Here is a 16,014-nt window from a genome sequence, read left to right as displayed (position 1 = left end):
TATGGAAACCTGACAACAAAGGAAAGTATAACATTCCTCGGATATGGAGATGTGGTAGCCCACTCACAAACACTACCTGAAAAACCCTGCAAGATATGTTTGCAGAAATTGCAGAGTATGCTGGAAACATCTGTTACAATTAGAACTGGCTGGGAAACTGTTTTCCCATCCTGCGAAAATTATCAAGATTTCCAAAATTTTCCTGTGTGGCATCAGGATGAACCTGAGTCCTTTCAAAGTTTTTTTTGTGAACACATTTTAAATAACGCACAGAAAGAAACAACAGAATAGTCAATGTCCCTGCTTTGTCTCATTCACAGGGACTTGAATTTCAGTTTCCCATGTAGCAGGTAAGCATGCTAACCACCATAGGTGCCGACTCTGTGGGTGCTCCAGGGCTGGAGCACCCACCTGCAGCCAAGGTCCCCTCCCCACCACCCCGCCTCACCTCACCTCCTCCTATAAGCGTGCCGCATCCCTGCTCCTCTGCCTCCCTCCCAGTGCTTGCCACTGCAAAACAGCTGTTTCATGGCATAACAAGCTCTGGGAGGGAGGAGGGGGAACACAGCACACTCAGGGGCAGAGATGGGGAAGAGACAGGGCCGGGGCGGGGATTTGGGGAGGGAGTCCAATGGGGCAGGGAGGGGGCAGAGTTGGGGCCGGGACTTTGGAGAAGAGGTTAGAATGGGGGCGGGGCAGGGATGGGAGGGGGAGAGCAGGGGTGGAGTTGGGGCAGGGCCAGGGGGTCAAGCAACCCCCGACACTAGCAGAAGTTGGCGCCTATGCTAATCACTGAGCTGCTAGCTATTTTAACATAAGGGGGTCTCTCTCAAGCTCTCTTTTTGGAGTTGTTCCACTTTATATGGTGTGACGAAGTTCCTCCTCTACCTTGGTGGATCTTGCGCTTAGTGGCGGATTTGCTCACCTTGGAGCTTTCTCGGCAGCCCTCAGCTTGGCCGTTTTTCTGACCAAAGTCCAGGTTGACTCCTCCTATGTCTGACCAGGAGTTGGGAGTATTTGGGGGGAACCCGGGCCCGTCCTGTACTCCGGGTTCCAGCCCAGCGCCCTGTGGAATGCAGCTGTCTACAGTGCCCCCTGGAACAGCTGGGTGACAGCTACAACTCCCTGGGCTACTTCCCCATGGCCTCCTCCCAACACCTTCTTTATTCTCACCATAGGACCTTCCTCCTGGTGTCTGATAATGCTTGTACTCCTCAGTCCTCCAACAATCCGCGTTTTCACTTTCAGCTCCTAGCGTCTCTTGCTCCCAGCTCCTCACACGTGCACTACAAACTGAAGTGAGCTCCTTTTTAAATCTAGGTGCCCTGATTAGCCTGCCTTAATTGATTCTAGCAGCTTCTTGATTGGCTGCAGGTGTTCTAATCATCCTGTCTGTCTTAATGGTCTCCAGAAGTTTCCTGATTGTTCTGGAAACTTCCCTGTTACCTTACCCAAGGAAAAGGGACCTACTTAACCTGGGGCTAATATATCTGCCTTCTATTACTCTCCTGTAGCCATCCGGCCCGACCCTGTCACAATGGCTAATTAAATATTCATTGGAGCAGGGACACAAACCTGGGTCTCCCATATGAGTGACCTAACTGCTTGGACTACAGAATCAGTCTCCCTCTCTTTGATGCTCCCTCTCTCTCATTCCTGTGAAAAAGTTGCTGATGTAAATGACTGCCCTGGATCTTTAAGCGGGGTGAAGGTGGTGTTTGGCTGGCTGAAGGGAACAGTGCTGAATGGTTTGGGGGGGATGAGGGTAGGGGAGGAGATTAAAACTACTGCAAAAAGGGGTCAGCATGGTCGCTGACTCATCCCCTAGGAATGCAGGGTTAAAAGGGGCCAGCTCTGCATCTGAAGCCTCCCTTTTTACACAAACCAAGGCTGGGTGTTTGCATCCTGGTGGCCTAGGGTGGATTCCCGTCATCCCATCATGGTTTACATGCTCAGGGATCTCGTGCAAATCCTTATGTCAGAGTGGACAGGAAGCAGCCTTGCTCGGGGCAGTATTCTTGATAGCAATTTTTGGTGCTTTCAGGGTCAGTGAGCTAGCACCTGGGGCTGGTAGAGACTCTATGGGAAGGGCTTTGGAACTGCGTGATTTACAATGGCATGAGCATTCAGTGATATTACACTTGTGAAGGTCAAAGACGAATCAAGTAGGCCGGGGTGAACCTGTTATCCTCTGAGAGGATGGTGAGCTGGGGGTCTGCCCCGTTCAGACTTTGAAGGCCTACAGAGCGATACAGCCAAAGATGGAAGTCCCCCTTTTTTATGCACGGTGACAGCATATCAATTTGTTACAGCATTGAGATGGGGGCTGATGAGGTTGGGGGTGGCCAGTCACGAATTTGGTCCCACTCACTCAGAATCGAGGCAGCGTTAATTTATCGTAATCTCATTACAGATGTTGGACAACAGGCCATGCAGATAGTGGTGTGGATCTGCACATACAGTGTTGTCTTTTGGGCACGTAGGCACTCATCCAGGTAGCCTGAGGGTTTGCAGCTGGGATTTGGTGGTGAAGCAGTTCTCGGTTGGCATGCAAGGAGGGGCATGCTATGGGATCAACTAACATCGCTGCTGTATGCTGTGTGGGCCTGTCAGCAGGCACCAGATATAACTATGGTCCTTTTTGGGGAAAACAATCTGGAAACACTAAAAGGGGTGGAACTAATGCTCAGAGCACAAAGGGACTTGGGGCTGATCCTTGAACTTTTTCCAGGACTTAACATTGTTTGGTCAGACATGCTTCAGCAGGGACATGGTGGATAAGGCAAGGAGGTATGTGAGCAGGGAGATGGCCAAATTCCATGGGACCATAGGGGCAGTAATTTCACATCCTGGCATAATATAGGGGCAGCAGAGTTGTTTCGTAAGGATGGGGTTCACCTGTCTGACTTAGTTGCTGTCATATTTTTTAACTGCTATAAAAGACAGCATTAGGAGATGTCTGGGAACCCGACTAGGTGTGAGGAGGAGGCAGCCAATCTAATTGCTGGTGCCTCCTTGAGGCGGATGTCCAGTGCAGGTACTCCATAGGAAAGGTATACAGTGACTGGATAAACGGCTTGGAAAAGGACTTAAAAAGTGGTGTTCATTAAAGGAAAAATGGGGCGCAGTTGGGAACTCCTATGATTGGTACAGCAGGGAGCCAACCCCCCATTCTTATAGCCTACCTTAACCCTCATAGGAGGTGGGGGTTGGATGGTAAGGTCCCAGCAATGGATTTGCTGGAGGGACCAGGAGAGAAAAAGAGGGGGAGCTGGTAAAAGTCCCCTGGGTAATTATGGAATAACCATGGGGTTACCTGCACTGTACACTGTTATCTGCCAGGTCGCCCCAAACATCTGATAATAAAGTTGTGGCTTGATTAAACCCATGACAAATGTCTCCTGTCCTTCTTTTGGCATAGCCAGACAAAAAGTTTTGTCAGAAAATTCCTAACCAGCTCTAAGTACAATAAATGGACTCTGCACTGAGACATCTGCACAACCAGGCAAGAGTTTCTGGCAATTTTTTAGCTCAGTTATTGTAGCAAACAAGTTTCTTCACAAAATCTAAATAGATGCAAAACAAGATGTGGTGCCTAGTAGTGACGCATGTGTGTGTCAAACAGCACTGGAGAATTTGTTTAGGAGAAGTTCATATCTGTTCAGAGAAGCCCTCCCCCCTTCCCCACCCCAATACTGCTGCAAGGTTCAGAAGCTCAGGTAATAAAAGCTTTGTGACAGCCAGCCATGAAATTCAAAGTTGCTTGAGGCTGGTATATATTACATACTTGACATTTAAGAAAATTCATGCATTTTTCCTTCATGAATTTTGGGTTTTTGCTTGATTATTCCCTTTATCCTGGTTTCCCTACTCCACTTTTTAGGTTGTACTATATATCCCCTAACCGTGCACCCAATACTGTAACACTGCTGATGATTCACATGTTTAATTTTGGTATATCTTGCATACAAATGAAACACAGATAGGCAGGGGTAGAGGTGTGTGTGAGTGAATGAGTGAGAGAGAGAGAAATTCCATTGTGAATTTTTTTAAAAAATGGTGCAATAAAATCCTATGTTTTCATGACAAGTGCTTCCTTTTTAATCTATTGAAATTTAGCATTTTTTTTTTTCATTTACAAAGGTTTAATACTTGAAAGATCAGACCTTCTGGGTTAACGATTTGAAGTTCACCTAAATAAGTATTGGTAACAGGCCATGCAACAAAGTATGTAACTTTTTCTTATGTATGATATCTGCTGTGTAACCATGAAAAGTTTCAACTGAGTTATAATGAGAAGATCAACTTTATTCCATTCTAAATTTTATTTTTTTGTTAGTTACTATATTAAATCAAGTCATCTTTCTGAAGGCACATTCTTTGTAATGGTCTTACAGTACAGAGATATTTTTAGTGTAAGACATAGTGAGCCCCCACTATGCATAGTATTTAATGACTTGGTTCAAAATGCTTATTTGTGGTTGTACATGTAGGGATGAATCAAAGTGTGGTTAGCTGCTCAAATGCATTCCTGAAGAATTAGAAAGCAGACTGAAATGTAGGATACCTTAGAAGGAAGGCAATACTGACAATTAAAGATATTTTATTTCTGCTTCATTTAAAATCAAAAACACTAGGTAAAATTGCATTTTGACTATTTTAAAACAATAAAATAAAAATATAATATAATAAATGTTGAATATTTAACTCCAAAACAGTTAAAAACATATTATAGATTTTAGGTCAACCTCTAAAATATATGCAACTCTTTCAAGAATACAAAAGAGCCATCATTTACATAAGAACGTGACTTACTTTCAGTTTCTTTACCTTCTATTTTATTTAGAGTGATATTGCCATACAAGGCATAATACTGAAACCTGACTTCTCCAAATTTACAGATATATGGGTAAAATTTTCAAAAGTGCCTAAGTAACTTCAGAAATCAAGTCCCATTTTCTAAAATGACTTAGGCATTTAGGACCAAAATGATGCCTAACGATGCAGATAGGCAACTTCTGTGAATTTCAAAAGTGACAAAGGCTTTGTCTACACTAGCACTTTTGTTAGCAAAACTTTTGTCGGTTGCGGTGTGAAAAAAAACGCACACCAGACAACAAGTTTCACAGCCAAAAACGCTTATGTGGACAGCGTTATGTTGGCAGGAGACACTCTCCTGCCGACATAGCTACCACCACTCATTGGGGGTGGCTTAATTATTCCAGTGGAAGAGTTCTCTCCCACCAGCACAGAGCGGCTACACAGGAGACTTTACAGTGACACAGCTGCAGCTATACAGCTGTGCCGCTGTAAGGTTTGTAGTGTAGACATAGCCTATGTGTCTAACTCCCATTAAAATAAATGGAAGTTAGATGACTAGGTGCTTTTGAAAATCCCGCTAAGCACTTGTCTTAATCTTTAAGTGCCTAAATACCGTTTAAAAACTGGTCCTTAAATATCCTAAGTCCTATTGACTTTCAATGAGACTTAGACTCCTAAGTCATTTAACTACTTTTTAAAATTTTACTGATAGACAATTATTTTTAAGAAACACACCTAAATAAGTGACCCCATGGGGAGATGATGGATGCTAAGCACCCCTGAAAATTAGGTACTTACTTAGCTGCCTAAATACGGATAATGGTGCCCAAATTTAGGCACCCAGGCTTGAATATAAGGGCCACCACATTTTTTGTTTACTGAAGTAAATGCATGCCTATGTATTGAACACAAATCATCTATGTTTTATTCTGTGATTCTGTATAGCCCAGGATATTTTCGTTTTCACATTTTTTTCTGCGATGGAGTGGGAATGTCTTACTTACCATCATTCCGCAGGGTAAGTGGTGTTGGAGGACTCAGAACTCTGGCATTTGTCACTGTGTTTTTTACTAGGCAGATATAGCTGCCAACATCAGATGTTTGCACCTTGGAGATGTAGAGATTTCCAGTCTCCTGGGAGATGAAGCGTCTGCTATCTTCTGCCACGAAAGATGGGAATTCGTTAAATACCCAACTGTAGATTATCTCTGAAAAAAACACAAAAATAAAGCATTGTTTATGGAAAAATACAGTGAGTGTTAGGAATGAACAAACTCAGAATGTTTGTTTTGAATAATTCCACAAAGTCTGGAACTGAAGCTTTTTCAAACCTCAAATCTGGAACTCTTAAGACCTTTTTCACTAAGATTTTTGCTAAATTCTAGTTTAGGAAATTACATCAAAGATGGCGAAGAGTTTAACTGGACTCCCCCATGAGATGTCTTCAGTTGACAGAGAGAAAAATCATTAAATTCCTCAACAGAATCCACAAAAAATCAGAAAAAATATCACATTGGTCCCAGTCTGCACCCTATCAGTCAGGCTAGAACTAATACAAGAATATTCATTCATTCATTCATTCATTCGTTCATTCATTCTTTCAAATTTGTAGTAAACTACAGCAAAAGAGCTCACAGGGCTGGCTGAAATTTTTCCATGGAAACTGTTCGTTGACTAAACTAATTAATTTTGAATTTAAAAAAGCAAATAAAATTGGAAATATTTTGACTGAAAACCAAAATATTTCACTTTGCATATGCTGCTGCAGTGCCTCATGGGAGTTGTAATTTGGTCACCCCATTCTCCTATTCTCCTCCATAGTTTGGGCTCACTGACTGGAGCACATCTCCCATGGTACACTATGGCCAGGGACTCCCTGTGATGCACTGCTCCCCTTCTCCGAGAGAAGTGACCATTGTGAATCTTGGGAGAGGTAGTCTGTCCACGGACCCCAACCAATAGAGAATGGAAACATGAGGAACACAAACTATATACCTATGAGGCATTGCAGCAGCATTTCCAAATCAAAATGTTTCTTTGGTAATTTTTGTTCTTGTTTTAATTTTCATGGAAAAAACACCATTTTCTGTACCCATTTTCCAACTAGCTCTACATCAAATTCTCTAGAAGCCTGGCCCATATTATAAAAAATACATTAATAGATAAGCATAATAATACAAATAGTCTCTCTGCACTGTATTTACTATTGTAAGGGGTGAATGTATCATGAAATGGGGATCAAATCCTCTAAAACTTCAGGCTACCCCTGGAGAGACTTCCCCTTCCCCTAAAACCTTTCTCACATTTCTTTTCTCCTCTCTCTAGATTGACCTTTCCATTTCTCCCACATCTGAGTAATGTTCAACAAGGACAAGTGCAGAGTCCTGCACTTAGGACAGAAGAATCCCATGCACTGCTACAGACTAGGAACTGAATAGCTCGGCAGCAGTTCTGCAGAAAAGGACCTAGGGGTTACAGTGGACGAGAAGCTGGATATGAGTCAACAGTGTGCCCTTGTTGCCAAGAAGGCCAATGGCATTTTGGGATGTATAGGTAGGGGCATTGCCAGCAGATCGAGGGACATGATCGTTCCCCTCTATTCGACATTGGTGAGGCCTCATCTGGAGTACTGTGTCCAGTTTTGGACCTCACGCTATAAGAAGGATGTGGAAAAATTGGAATGAGTCCAGCGGAGAGCAACAAAAATGATTAGGGGTCTGGAACACATGACTTATGAGGAGAGGCTGAGGGAACTGGGATTGCTTAATCTGTGGAAGAGAAGAATGAGGGGGGATTTGATAGGTGCTTTCAACTACCTGAAAGGGGGTTCCAAAGAGGATGGTTCTAGACTATTCTCAGTGGTAGAAGATGACAGAACAAGGAGTAATGGTCTCAAGTTGCAGTGGGAGAGGTTTAGGTTGGATATTAGGAAAAACTTTTTCACTAGGAGGGTGGTGAAACACTGGAATGCGTTATCTAGGGAGGTGGTGGAATCTCCTTTCTTAGATATTTTTAAGGTCAGGCTTGACAAAGCCCTGGCTGGGATGATGTATTTGGGGATTGGTCCTGCTTTGAGCAGGGGGCTGGACTAGATGACCTCCTGAGGTCCCTTCCAACCCTGATATTCTATGATTCTATGAATGTTCTCAAGACCCCAATGTCATGAACCCTTGAGTCCTAATGTACATTATGGTACACCACTATCTTGCAAGATTAGTATCCAAAAGTTGGTCCAGACCACCCCATCTGCCCTCAGATGTGACCTGCACTTCCACTTGGTCTCCTGCCCCTGTTTTACTGAGGAATCTGGGAACCCTTCCAACCATGAGGCTCAAATCCCAAGGGGACAAGAATCCTGCCTTAATCTGTCCCTATATAATTTGGTTCCTGGCAAACCTGGCAGCTCAGAGGTCTCTCAAAATGATAAAGAAAAAGTCTTAATCAAAATTTAAGGGTGGGCTTCTTAATCTTATCTTCTTATTTATCCCAAGAAAATGTGTGATTTTCTCTTTAGACACCAAACAATCAATTGTAGGGGAAAAATACATCAAGTGTTACAGAGAGAATTTTTTAAGGATGCCAACCATCCAGGATTGTCCTGGAGTCTCCAGGAATCAAAGATTAATCTTTAATTAAAGATTATATCATGATGAAATCTCCAGGAATACATCTAACCAAAAAATTGGCAGCCCTAGAATGTTTATATATATATATATATATTGTGGTGATTCAGGGAATCCGTCTATGTACAATTTACAAATTCTTGTGTATACTGGGGACTCTTTATATGTATTTGTGCCAGACTGCAAACTTTTAAAATGTAAAGCCTGTTTGTGTGCTTGTCTTTTGCCACCATATTGAGCTAAAACTCAGTGCTAGCAAAGTGCTAACTGTGCTAACAAAAGAGTACAATTAAATTTTGATGATCATCCATTTAAACATAGCACACGTGGACAAAGAGATATCTGCTGTGCTGGGCAAACCTGTTTTCCAAGTCTGAACTCCAGGGGGTGGGGGTGGGGGAGAAGCAACAGGCCATCATTGATTGGGGCAATCTGATCATTTTATCAGGGAGTCACATGACAAGGGGGAACTCAGTGGGACTCACAAAGGAGGCTTGGGCAGGAGAGAGGAACAGAAGGACATGCTATGGTAGCAAAGGGGTCCTTTATAACAGCAGGACCAGCCTCCCTGTAGAGGGGAGAGAGAGAGAGAGAGAGAGAGAGAGAGAGAGAGAGAAGCTCCTTGTATATTAGCTTCCACTATCACCTGTCCCTGAAGAGGGGAACTGTAAATCCAGAGCACTCCACAAGGTTGGAGCTCTGGGAGAGGGTTAAACTACAAGAGAGTCTGGGGCTCAGCACTGGTCCAGAGGTTTATGGGAGTTGGATGCAAGGTCCCATTTATGCAAAGAAGTAACAGACAGAGAGCCTGGGCTACGAAGCGTGCTAGGCAGGCCAAGGAAAGAGATAGTGCTGCAGCCTACTCAGACCAAGGGAAGTTTAAAATCATACAGGCCCAGTGTGTGAGGCCAAAACACAGCAGCCGGGTGAGTGTCCACCTGAGGGAGCTTTTACAGAGCCGTCACACACACACACACACACACACACACAAAATAAAAGGCGTCCTGCATAAGTAAAACTCTCACTGAGGTCGATGGGATTCTCACTCATTAAGTCTCTTCCAAATTTGCTTTTGGATTCTGCCAGTTCTGACTTAGAAGACATAAATTCTTCTCTATTTTTATCCATGATATTTCTTTCCTCTCTTCCATTATATCATCCTCTTGTCCCACTTCTTTGATTATTCTTCCCTGCTGAACTTGACACACCAATAACACTTCTAGGGCATTTTCTTGCTGCTGTCTTCCTCATGACAGTCTTGTCAGGATTGACTCTAAATACAGAAATGTCAAGGCTATCTCAGTAATATAAAGTCACTGCCTCTGCTCCAAGATATAAACTGCTTCACTGTACAGCGAGTTCCAGGCTTTCAGCCACAAATTGCCTGAGCTACAGTTATCAGACATAGCAGAAGTATGAAGTCAGTAATCAACATGTATCAAGCTAGTCCTATCATAGGTCTTTTCACTGTGCTAAAAAATGTCTCATTGCCCATGAATGTATTAAGGAGGAGGTTGGAGAATGGGTGGGCCAAAAGCTTTAGAAGAACCACCCTAAAATTTCAAAAGGTCTATATTTTCCTTGAGCCTTTCCTTCTAAAGATAAGTGATAAAGTAGCATAGCTATGAATCCCATACACTGTTCTGCTGTGCCAAAAGTGTGAGATGTATTACTGCATCAGCTAAATTTATACCATTGCCAGGTATGCACTACTGAATTCAGCTATGTGGAGAAATCCCAGTTATTGGGTAGGATGGATCCCTACCCTGGAGGAAAAAGAGTCATGGTCTCCCTGGAAATGTAAAAGCAGGATGGCCAGTCAATCAACCAAATACATGTAGGCCATTTTGGAATAGAACTTGAAGAAGGAGAATGCAGCCATAGAGTAAGATGGAAATTGTGATATTGAGGTGAAGGACAAAATGTGAATTGTTGGAGCCTCTCATCACTTAACAGACAAAGGACTGGGAGGGGACGAGTGTGGATAGTATTACTTTGCAAACCTCGACCTGGAGGCACACATTGCAGATCCTTTTTTTAAAAAAAAACTCCACTTGCCCATGGCTGGCTATGCCTATGATGTCAAACATTTGACAATATACCGAAACTTATGATACCAACAGGATATGAAATGCAACCAGAGTATGCCAAAAGTGCTATACTTTATTTTCTTGATATATACATAGTACATTAAAAATGTTAAAGTAATTTAGGTTGCAAAGTCAAAGTCATGCACATGAAAGGTTGGGATCCCTGGACAGACGACCTCTCCCAAGATGGAAACAGTGCATCACAGTATCATCTGCCTAATGGCCTAATTAGTCTCTTAGTGCTCCTCAACCCATCAATTAGGCATAGTTCTTCTTAATGGGGTCTGCTCTGGATAATTAGAGTTGCAGTGACCAGAGTGCTGCCTGTATAATCTTAATTTTGTCTCCTTGTATGTCTAACGTGCACTAATAAGACAGAGGTCCTGAAGAAAAAATAACAAGCGATCATGTAATTAAATATGGTATCAGCATACATATGCACCAGGGGGTCCAATTAAATTTGCACAGGTAGCCATAGGTCTGGATTTCCTAACTTTTGATTGTTTGACTTTGCAACCATAACACTCCTTTATCCTTGGTTTTTTGGATATAATTTCCTAGATTTTTTTAAAAGGAAAAGTAAAAACAGATTTTGTTGCATGCAGTTGTAACAAGCCCCCCATCGTGAATCATCAGTGGGGTGCGGATCCTGAGCCTTTAATACTCCAGCCCAGAATTCCACCACTTGAAATGCAAGACTAAACATATAAGATAACAGCAAGAGCTGACTGTTATCCAGAGGGGGAAAATGGGCTGAACACATTGGTTTTTCACTTAAAACCCTTATTCATCTCTAATTGTAGTTCTAAGGGACTATATAGGACTCTGAGGTACCCTGGATTCAGAGAGAGCTGTCAGAATGTTCAGAAATTCCTGCCTCTTGCAATATGTCTCAGGGAAAATACTAATAAACCCAAAATATTTCTCTCTGAAAATTTCATTGCCACATGTTACTATGATGCCTTTTTCTGATTCCAGTGATTCATGGCAACATAAAAAGCCATAAACTGTATGATGAAACATTCAATTTCAAGGAAAATGCACAGGTTTTAATTGAAAACACCTGTTACCAGTTCAAATGGAAAGCAATCAGTCTCAGTTAACTGTTATGGGTTAAAGGCAATTCATACCAACTGTAAAGGAGCCATCACTATGGCTCACTGTCTACCCACATAGAACAGAATCTACTTAATCAGCACCCTGACAGCACACTCACTTAATTATTAATTTATTAATTAGAGTGCTTGCCAGGGAACAGATGCAAGACAATCCATTTCAGTGACTCTAAGCAAATGGAACGTTTAGACTTACTGGACATGCCTGGCATTCTGTCTGTAAGGACTTTTTGAGTATGTTACTTGTAAAATTATGTTCGTTAGCAAAAAAAAAAATGAGTGATGCGTAAGCTGATAAGAGAAAAGAATGAAATAATTTCCTTTGAACCTTCATCTAAATCTGAAACCAGTTAGGCTAGAGCACTTCTGACACTTCTGCATTCCAGCTAGGAAACAGAAGCACCAACCTAGACAGTGTTATGTTTGCATGTTTCCTTGTCACGCAGGTGTATTCCCACTAACCTCAGTGTAGTTACTCCTGATTTACACCAATGGAAGGTAAACTCTTGGACCACCATTTCAAATACTCAAGGTGTTTGGCTAAGGTTTATAGAAGCATTTGAACTTTCAGGTGCTTATCCAAATTGAGTTAAATTTTTAAGCTGTCATGGATACATTTCCCACTGTAAAGCTCTTTGTGCACTCTATGAAGCTCCCCAGCTTTATTATGGCTGGTAAATGAGGCAAACAACTTCTTAATATAGTTTCAAATGTTCTGATGGTTTGGTGCATAGAACTTAATGACATTAGATGAAATGGACTAAACTCTGGAAAACTGAATTTCCACAGTAGGCTTTGGCAAAACACTCAACATACACATATGTGCTTCTGTACAGGAAAACTCTGTAGTACACTCAGGATCTGGGGAACTGAGACTGAGGCCTGGGCAACAGCAGCTAAGTCCTCTAGTCACTCCAACTCTAATTAATTACTCTAGAACAGACCTAGTTAAGAAGAACTGTACCTAATTGATGGGCTGAGGAGAACTAAGAGGCTAATTAAGCCATTAGGCAGATGATACAAAAAGCACAGAAAGGACAAGGGAAATGGAGGAAGTAGAAAGACAGAAGCTGAGTGCTCCCTAGAACTGTAGGGGTGAAGCTACAGAGTGTATAGGGGTGTGTCATAAATATAAAGGGAAGGTAAACCCCTTTGAAATCCCTCCTGGCCAGGGAAAAGCTCCTCTCACCTGTAAAGGGTTAAGAAGCTAAAGGTAACCTCGCTGGCACCTGACCAAAATGACCAATGAGGAGACAAGATACTTTCAAAAGCTGGGAGGAGGGAGAGAAACAAAGGGTCTGTGTGTCTGTCTATAGTCTGTCTATATGCTGGGTCTTGGCCGGGGATAGACCAGGAATGGAGTCTTAGAACTTTTAGTAAGTAATCTAGCTAGATATGTGTTAGATTATGATTTCTTTAAATGGCTGAGAAAAGAATTGTGCTGAATAGAATAACTATTTCTGTCTGTGTATCTTTTTTGTAACTTAAGGTTTTGCCTAGAGGGGTTCTCTATGTTTTTGAATCTAATTACCCTGTAAGATATCTACCATCCTGATTTTACAGGGGAGATTTCTTTATTTCTATTTACTTCTATTTTTTACTAAAAGTCTTCTTGTAAAAAAACTGAATGCTTTTTTCATTGTTCTCAGATCCAAGGGTTTGGGTCTGTGGTCACCTATGCAAATTGGTGAGGCTTTTTATCCAACATTTCCCAGGAAAGCGGGGGTGCAAGTGTTGGGAGGATTGTTCATTGTTCTTAAGATCCAAGGGTCTGGGTCTGTAGTCACTTAGGCAAATTGGTGAGGCTTTTTACCAAACCTTGTCCAGGAAGTGGGGTGCAGGGTTTTGGGAAGTATTTTGGAGGAAAAGACGCGTCCAAACAGCTCTTCCCCAGTAACCAGTATTAGTTTGGTGGTGGTAGCGGCCAGTCCAAGGACAACGGGTGGAATATTTTGTACCTTGGGGAAGTTTTGACCTAAGCTGGTAAAGATAAGCTTAGGAGGTTTTTCATGCAGGTCCCCACATCTGTACCCTAGAGTTCAGAGTGGGGGAGGAACCTTGACATGGTGGCATAGTGGTGGGATTAACCTGAAATCATTTTGAGATCCAGTTGAGATTTTTTGAACTAGAAATACAGATTTTAAAAAGAAAAAAAAATTTTTTTCCTGTGAAAAGGAAGTCCAGAAAGCAGCTGAAACTGAAAGCAGCTTGTTTTGTCTCTGCTTTGTGGCCAAGCAGAGACAAAAGGGGATTATCTTGTGAATTGCAGGTTTTCTTTGCCTGGAGGCAGGGTACTTAACTCCTGCAGGGAAATTCACAGTCTTCCAACCCAGAGTGTTTTTTTTTTTTTCTTTTCTTCCTAAAAGTAAATAGGGGGTGTGTGTTCTACCCATTTGCTTTTTCTTTGGGCTGGGTAAGCAGGTTTCCAAGTAGTTGGAGGTTTTTTGCTTTAATTTGGGCCCAGAGCAGAGACAAGGGAATTGTCTTTTTCTGTAGGCTGACAATCACTATCAGAGAATAGGTATTCTATTCCAGCACAGCAAAATTTTACAGCCAAGTTTTGTTTGTTTATTTCTAAACCTCGGGTGTAAAGTTAGTTAAAAACAGAGAGGTTAGAATGACCAAATCCACAGCTCGACTACAGCTGGAATTAGCCAAATTTCAGGCTGAGGAAAAACAAAGGGAACATGAAAGACAGATAGAACTCATGCGGCTGGAGAAGGAGGTACAGGAGGCTGCCCACAAGAGGGAAATGGAGGCAAGGAAGCATGTGGAGGAGGAGAAGGAAAAAGAGAGGAAGCATGTGGAGGAGGTGGAGAGGATAAAGGCCCAGCAGAATATACCAACAAACCCTAGCAATCCTTCTCCAGGTACCACTTCCCATCCCAGAAAGTTCCCCACCTACAAGGCAGGCGATGATACTGAGGCCTTCCTAGAAAACTTCGAAAGGGCCTGCCTTGGGTACAACATCTCTACTGACCAATACATGGTAGAGCTGAGGCCGCAGCTCAGTGGACCCTTAGCTGAGGTGGCAGCTGAAATGCCTAAAGAACACATGAACAAGTATGAACTGTTTAAATCCAAGGCGAGAGTCAGAATGGGGATAACACCCGAGCAGTCTCGTCGGAGGTTCAGAGCCCTAAGGTGGAAACCAGACATGTCATTTACCCGACATGCCTACCACATTGTGAAACATTGGGATGCCTGGATATCAGGAGCAAGTGTTGAATCTCCAGTAAATTTGCCCTTCCTAATGCAAATGGAACAATTCTTAGAGGGTGTTCCTGAGGAAATAGAAAGATACATCCTAGATGGGAAACCCAAAACTGTAATCGAGGCAGGAGAGATTGGAGCCAGATGGGTGGAGGTGGCAGAGAAGAAGAAAACTGGTCGCAGTTGGAGCGGAGACCAGAAGGGACCACCCCAGACCACACCCTATTACCGGGGGCCACCCAAGGCCCCACCTACCTCCCAAAGAACCCTCCAGACCCCTTATCGTCCTGCCACCCCATTCTCCAGCAACCCTCCTCGCCCCAGTGACATTTAAAACATCGTCCAGCTGACGGGTAACGAGCTGGGGCATGTAAAGGCCAACTGCCCCAAGAACCCCAACAGATTACAGTTCATTGCACCGGAATCACACCAGAGGTCCACAGGCCCAGATACCTCCCAGATACCCTTGGAGCGGAGGGAAACTGTGAGTGTGGGCGGGAAGAAGGTCACCGCGTGGAGGGACACCGGAGCACAAGTGTCAGCTATCCATGCTTCCTTAGTGGACCCCAATTTAATCAACCCAGAGATCCAAGTGACGATTCAACCCTTCAAGTCCAACTCTTTCAATTTGCCTACAGCCAAGTTGCCTGTCCAGTACAAGGCCTGGTCAGGAACATGGACTTTTGCAGTCTATGATGATTATCCCACCGCTGCCACCATGTCAAGGTTCCTCCCCCACTCTGAACTCTAGGGTACAGATGTGGGGACCTGCATGAAAAACCTCCTAAGCTTATCTTTACCAGCTTAGGTCAAAACTTCCCCAAGGTACAAAATATTCCACCCGTTGTCCTTGGACTAGCCGCTACCACCACCAAACTAATACTGGTTACTGGGGAAGAGCTGTTTGGACGCGTCCTTCCCCCCAAAATACTTCCCAAAACCCTGCACCCCACTTCCTGGACAAGGTTTGGTAAAAAGCCTCACCAATTTGCCTAAGTGACTACAGACCCAGGCCCTTGGATCTTAAGAACAATGAACAATCCTCCCAACACTTGCACCCCCGCTTTCCTGGGAAATGTTGGATAAAAAGCCTCACCAATTTGCGTAGGTGACCACAGACCCAAACCCTTGGATCTGAGAACAATGAAAAAG

At 43.2% G+C, this 16,014-nt stretch overlaps 1 protein-coding gene across 1 annotated transcript in view; it reads right to left on the bottom strand.

The window, feature by feature from the left end:
* Positions 1-16,014, bottom strand: part of CNTN5 (contactin 5) — a 544,075-nt gene that overhangs the window by 233,932 nt on the left and 294,129 nt on the right. The window contains exon 6 of the mRNA XM_077805582.1: positions 5,826-6,029. Coding sequence (XP_077661708.1) covers positions 5,826-6,029 — 204 coding nt within the window. The remainder of the gene's footprint in view (positions 1-5,825; positions 6,030-16,014) is intronic.

The sequence above is a fragment of the Eretmochelys imbricata genome, chromosome 1 (assembly GCF_965152235.1).
Source record: "Eretmochelys imbricata isolate rEreImb1 chromosome 1, rEreImb1.hap1, whole genome shotgun sequence".
Taxonomy (NCBI): domain Eukaryota; kingdom Metazoa; phylum Chordata; order Testudines; family Cheloniidae; genus Eretmochelys; species Eretmochelys imbricata.
The sequence above is the reverse complement of the archived record's forward strand: the minus strand, read 5'-3'. Positions and strand labels throughout refer to the sequence as shown.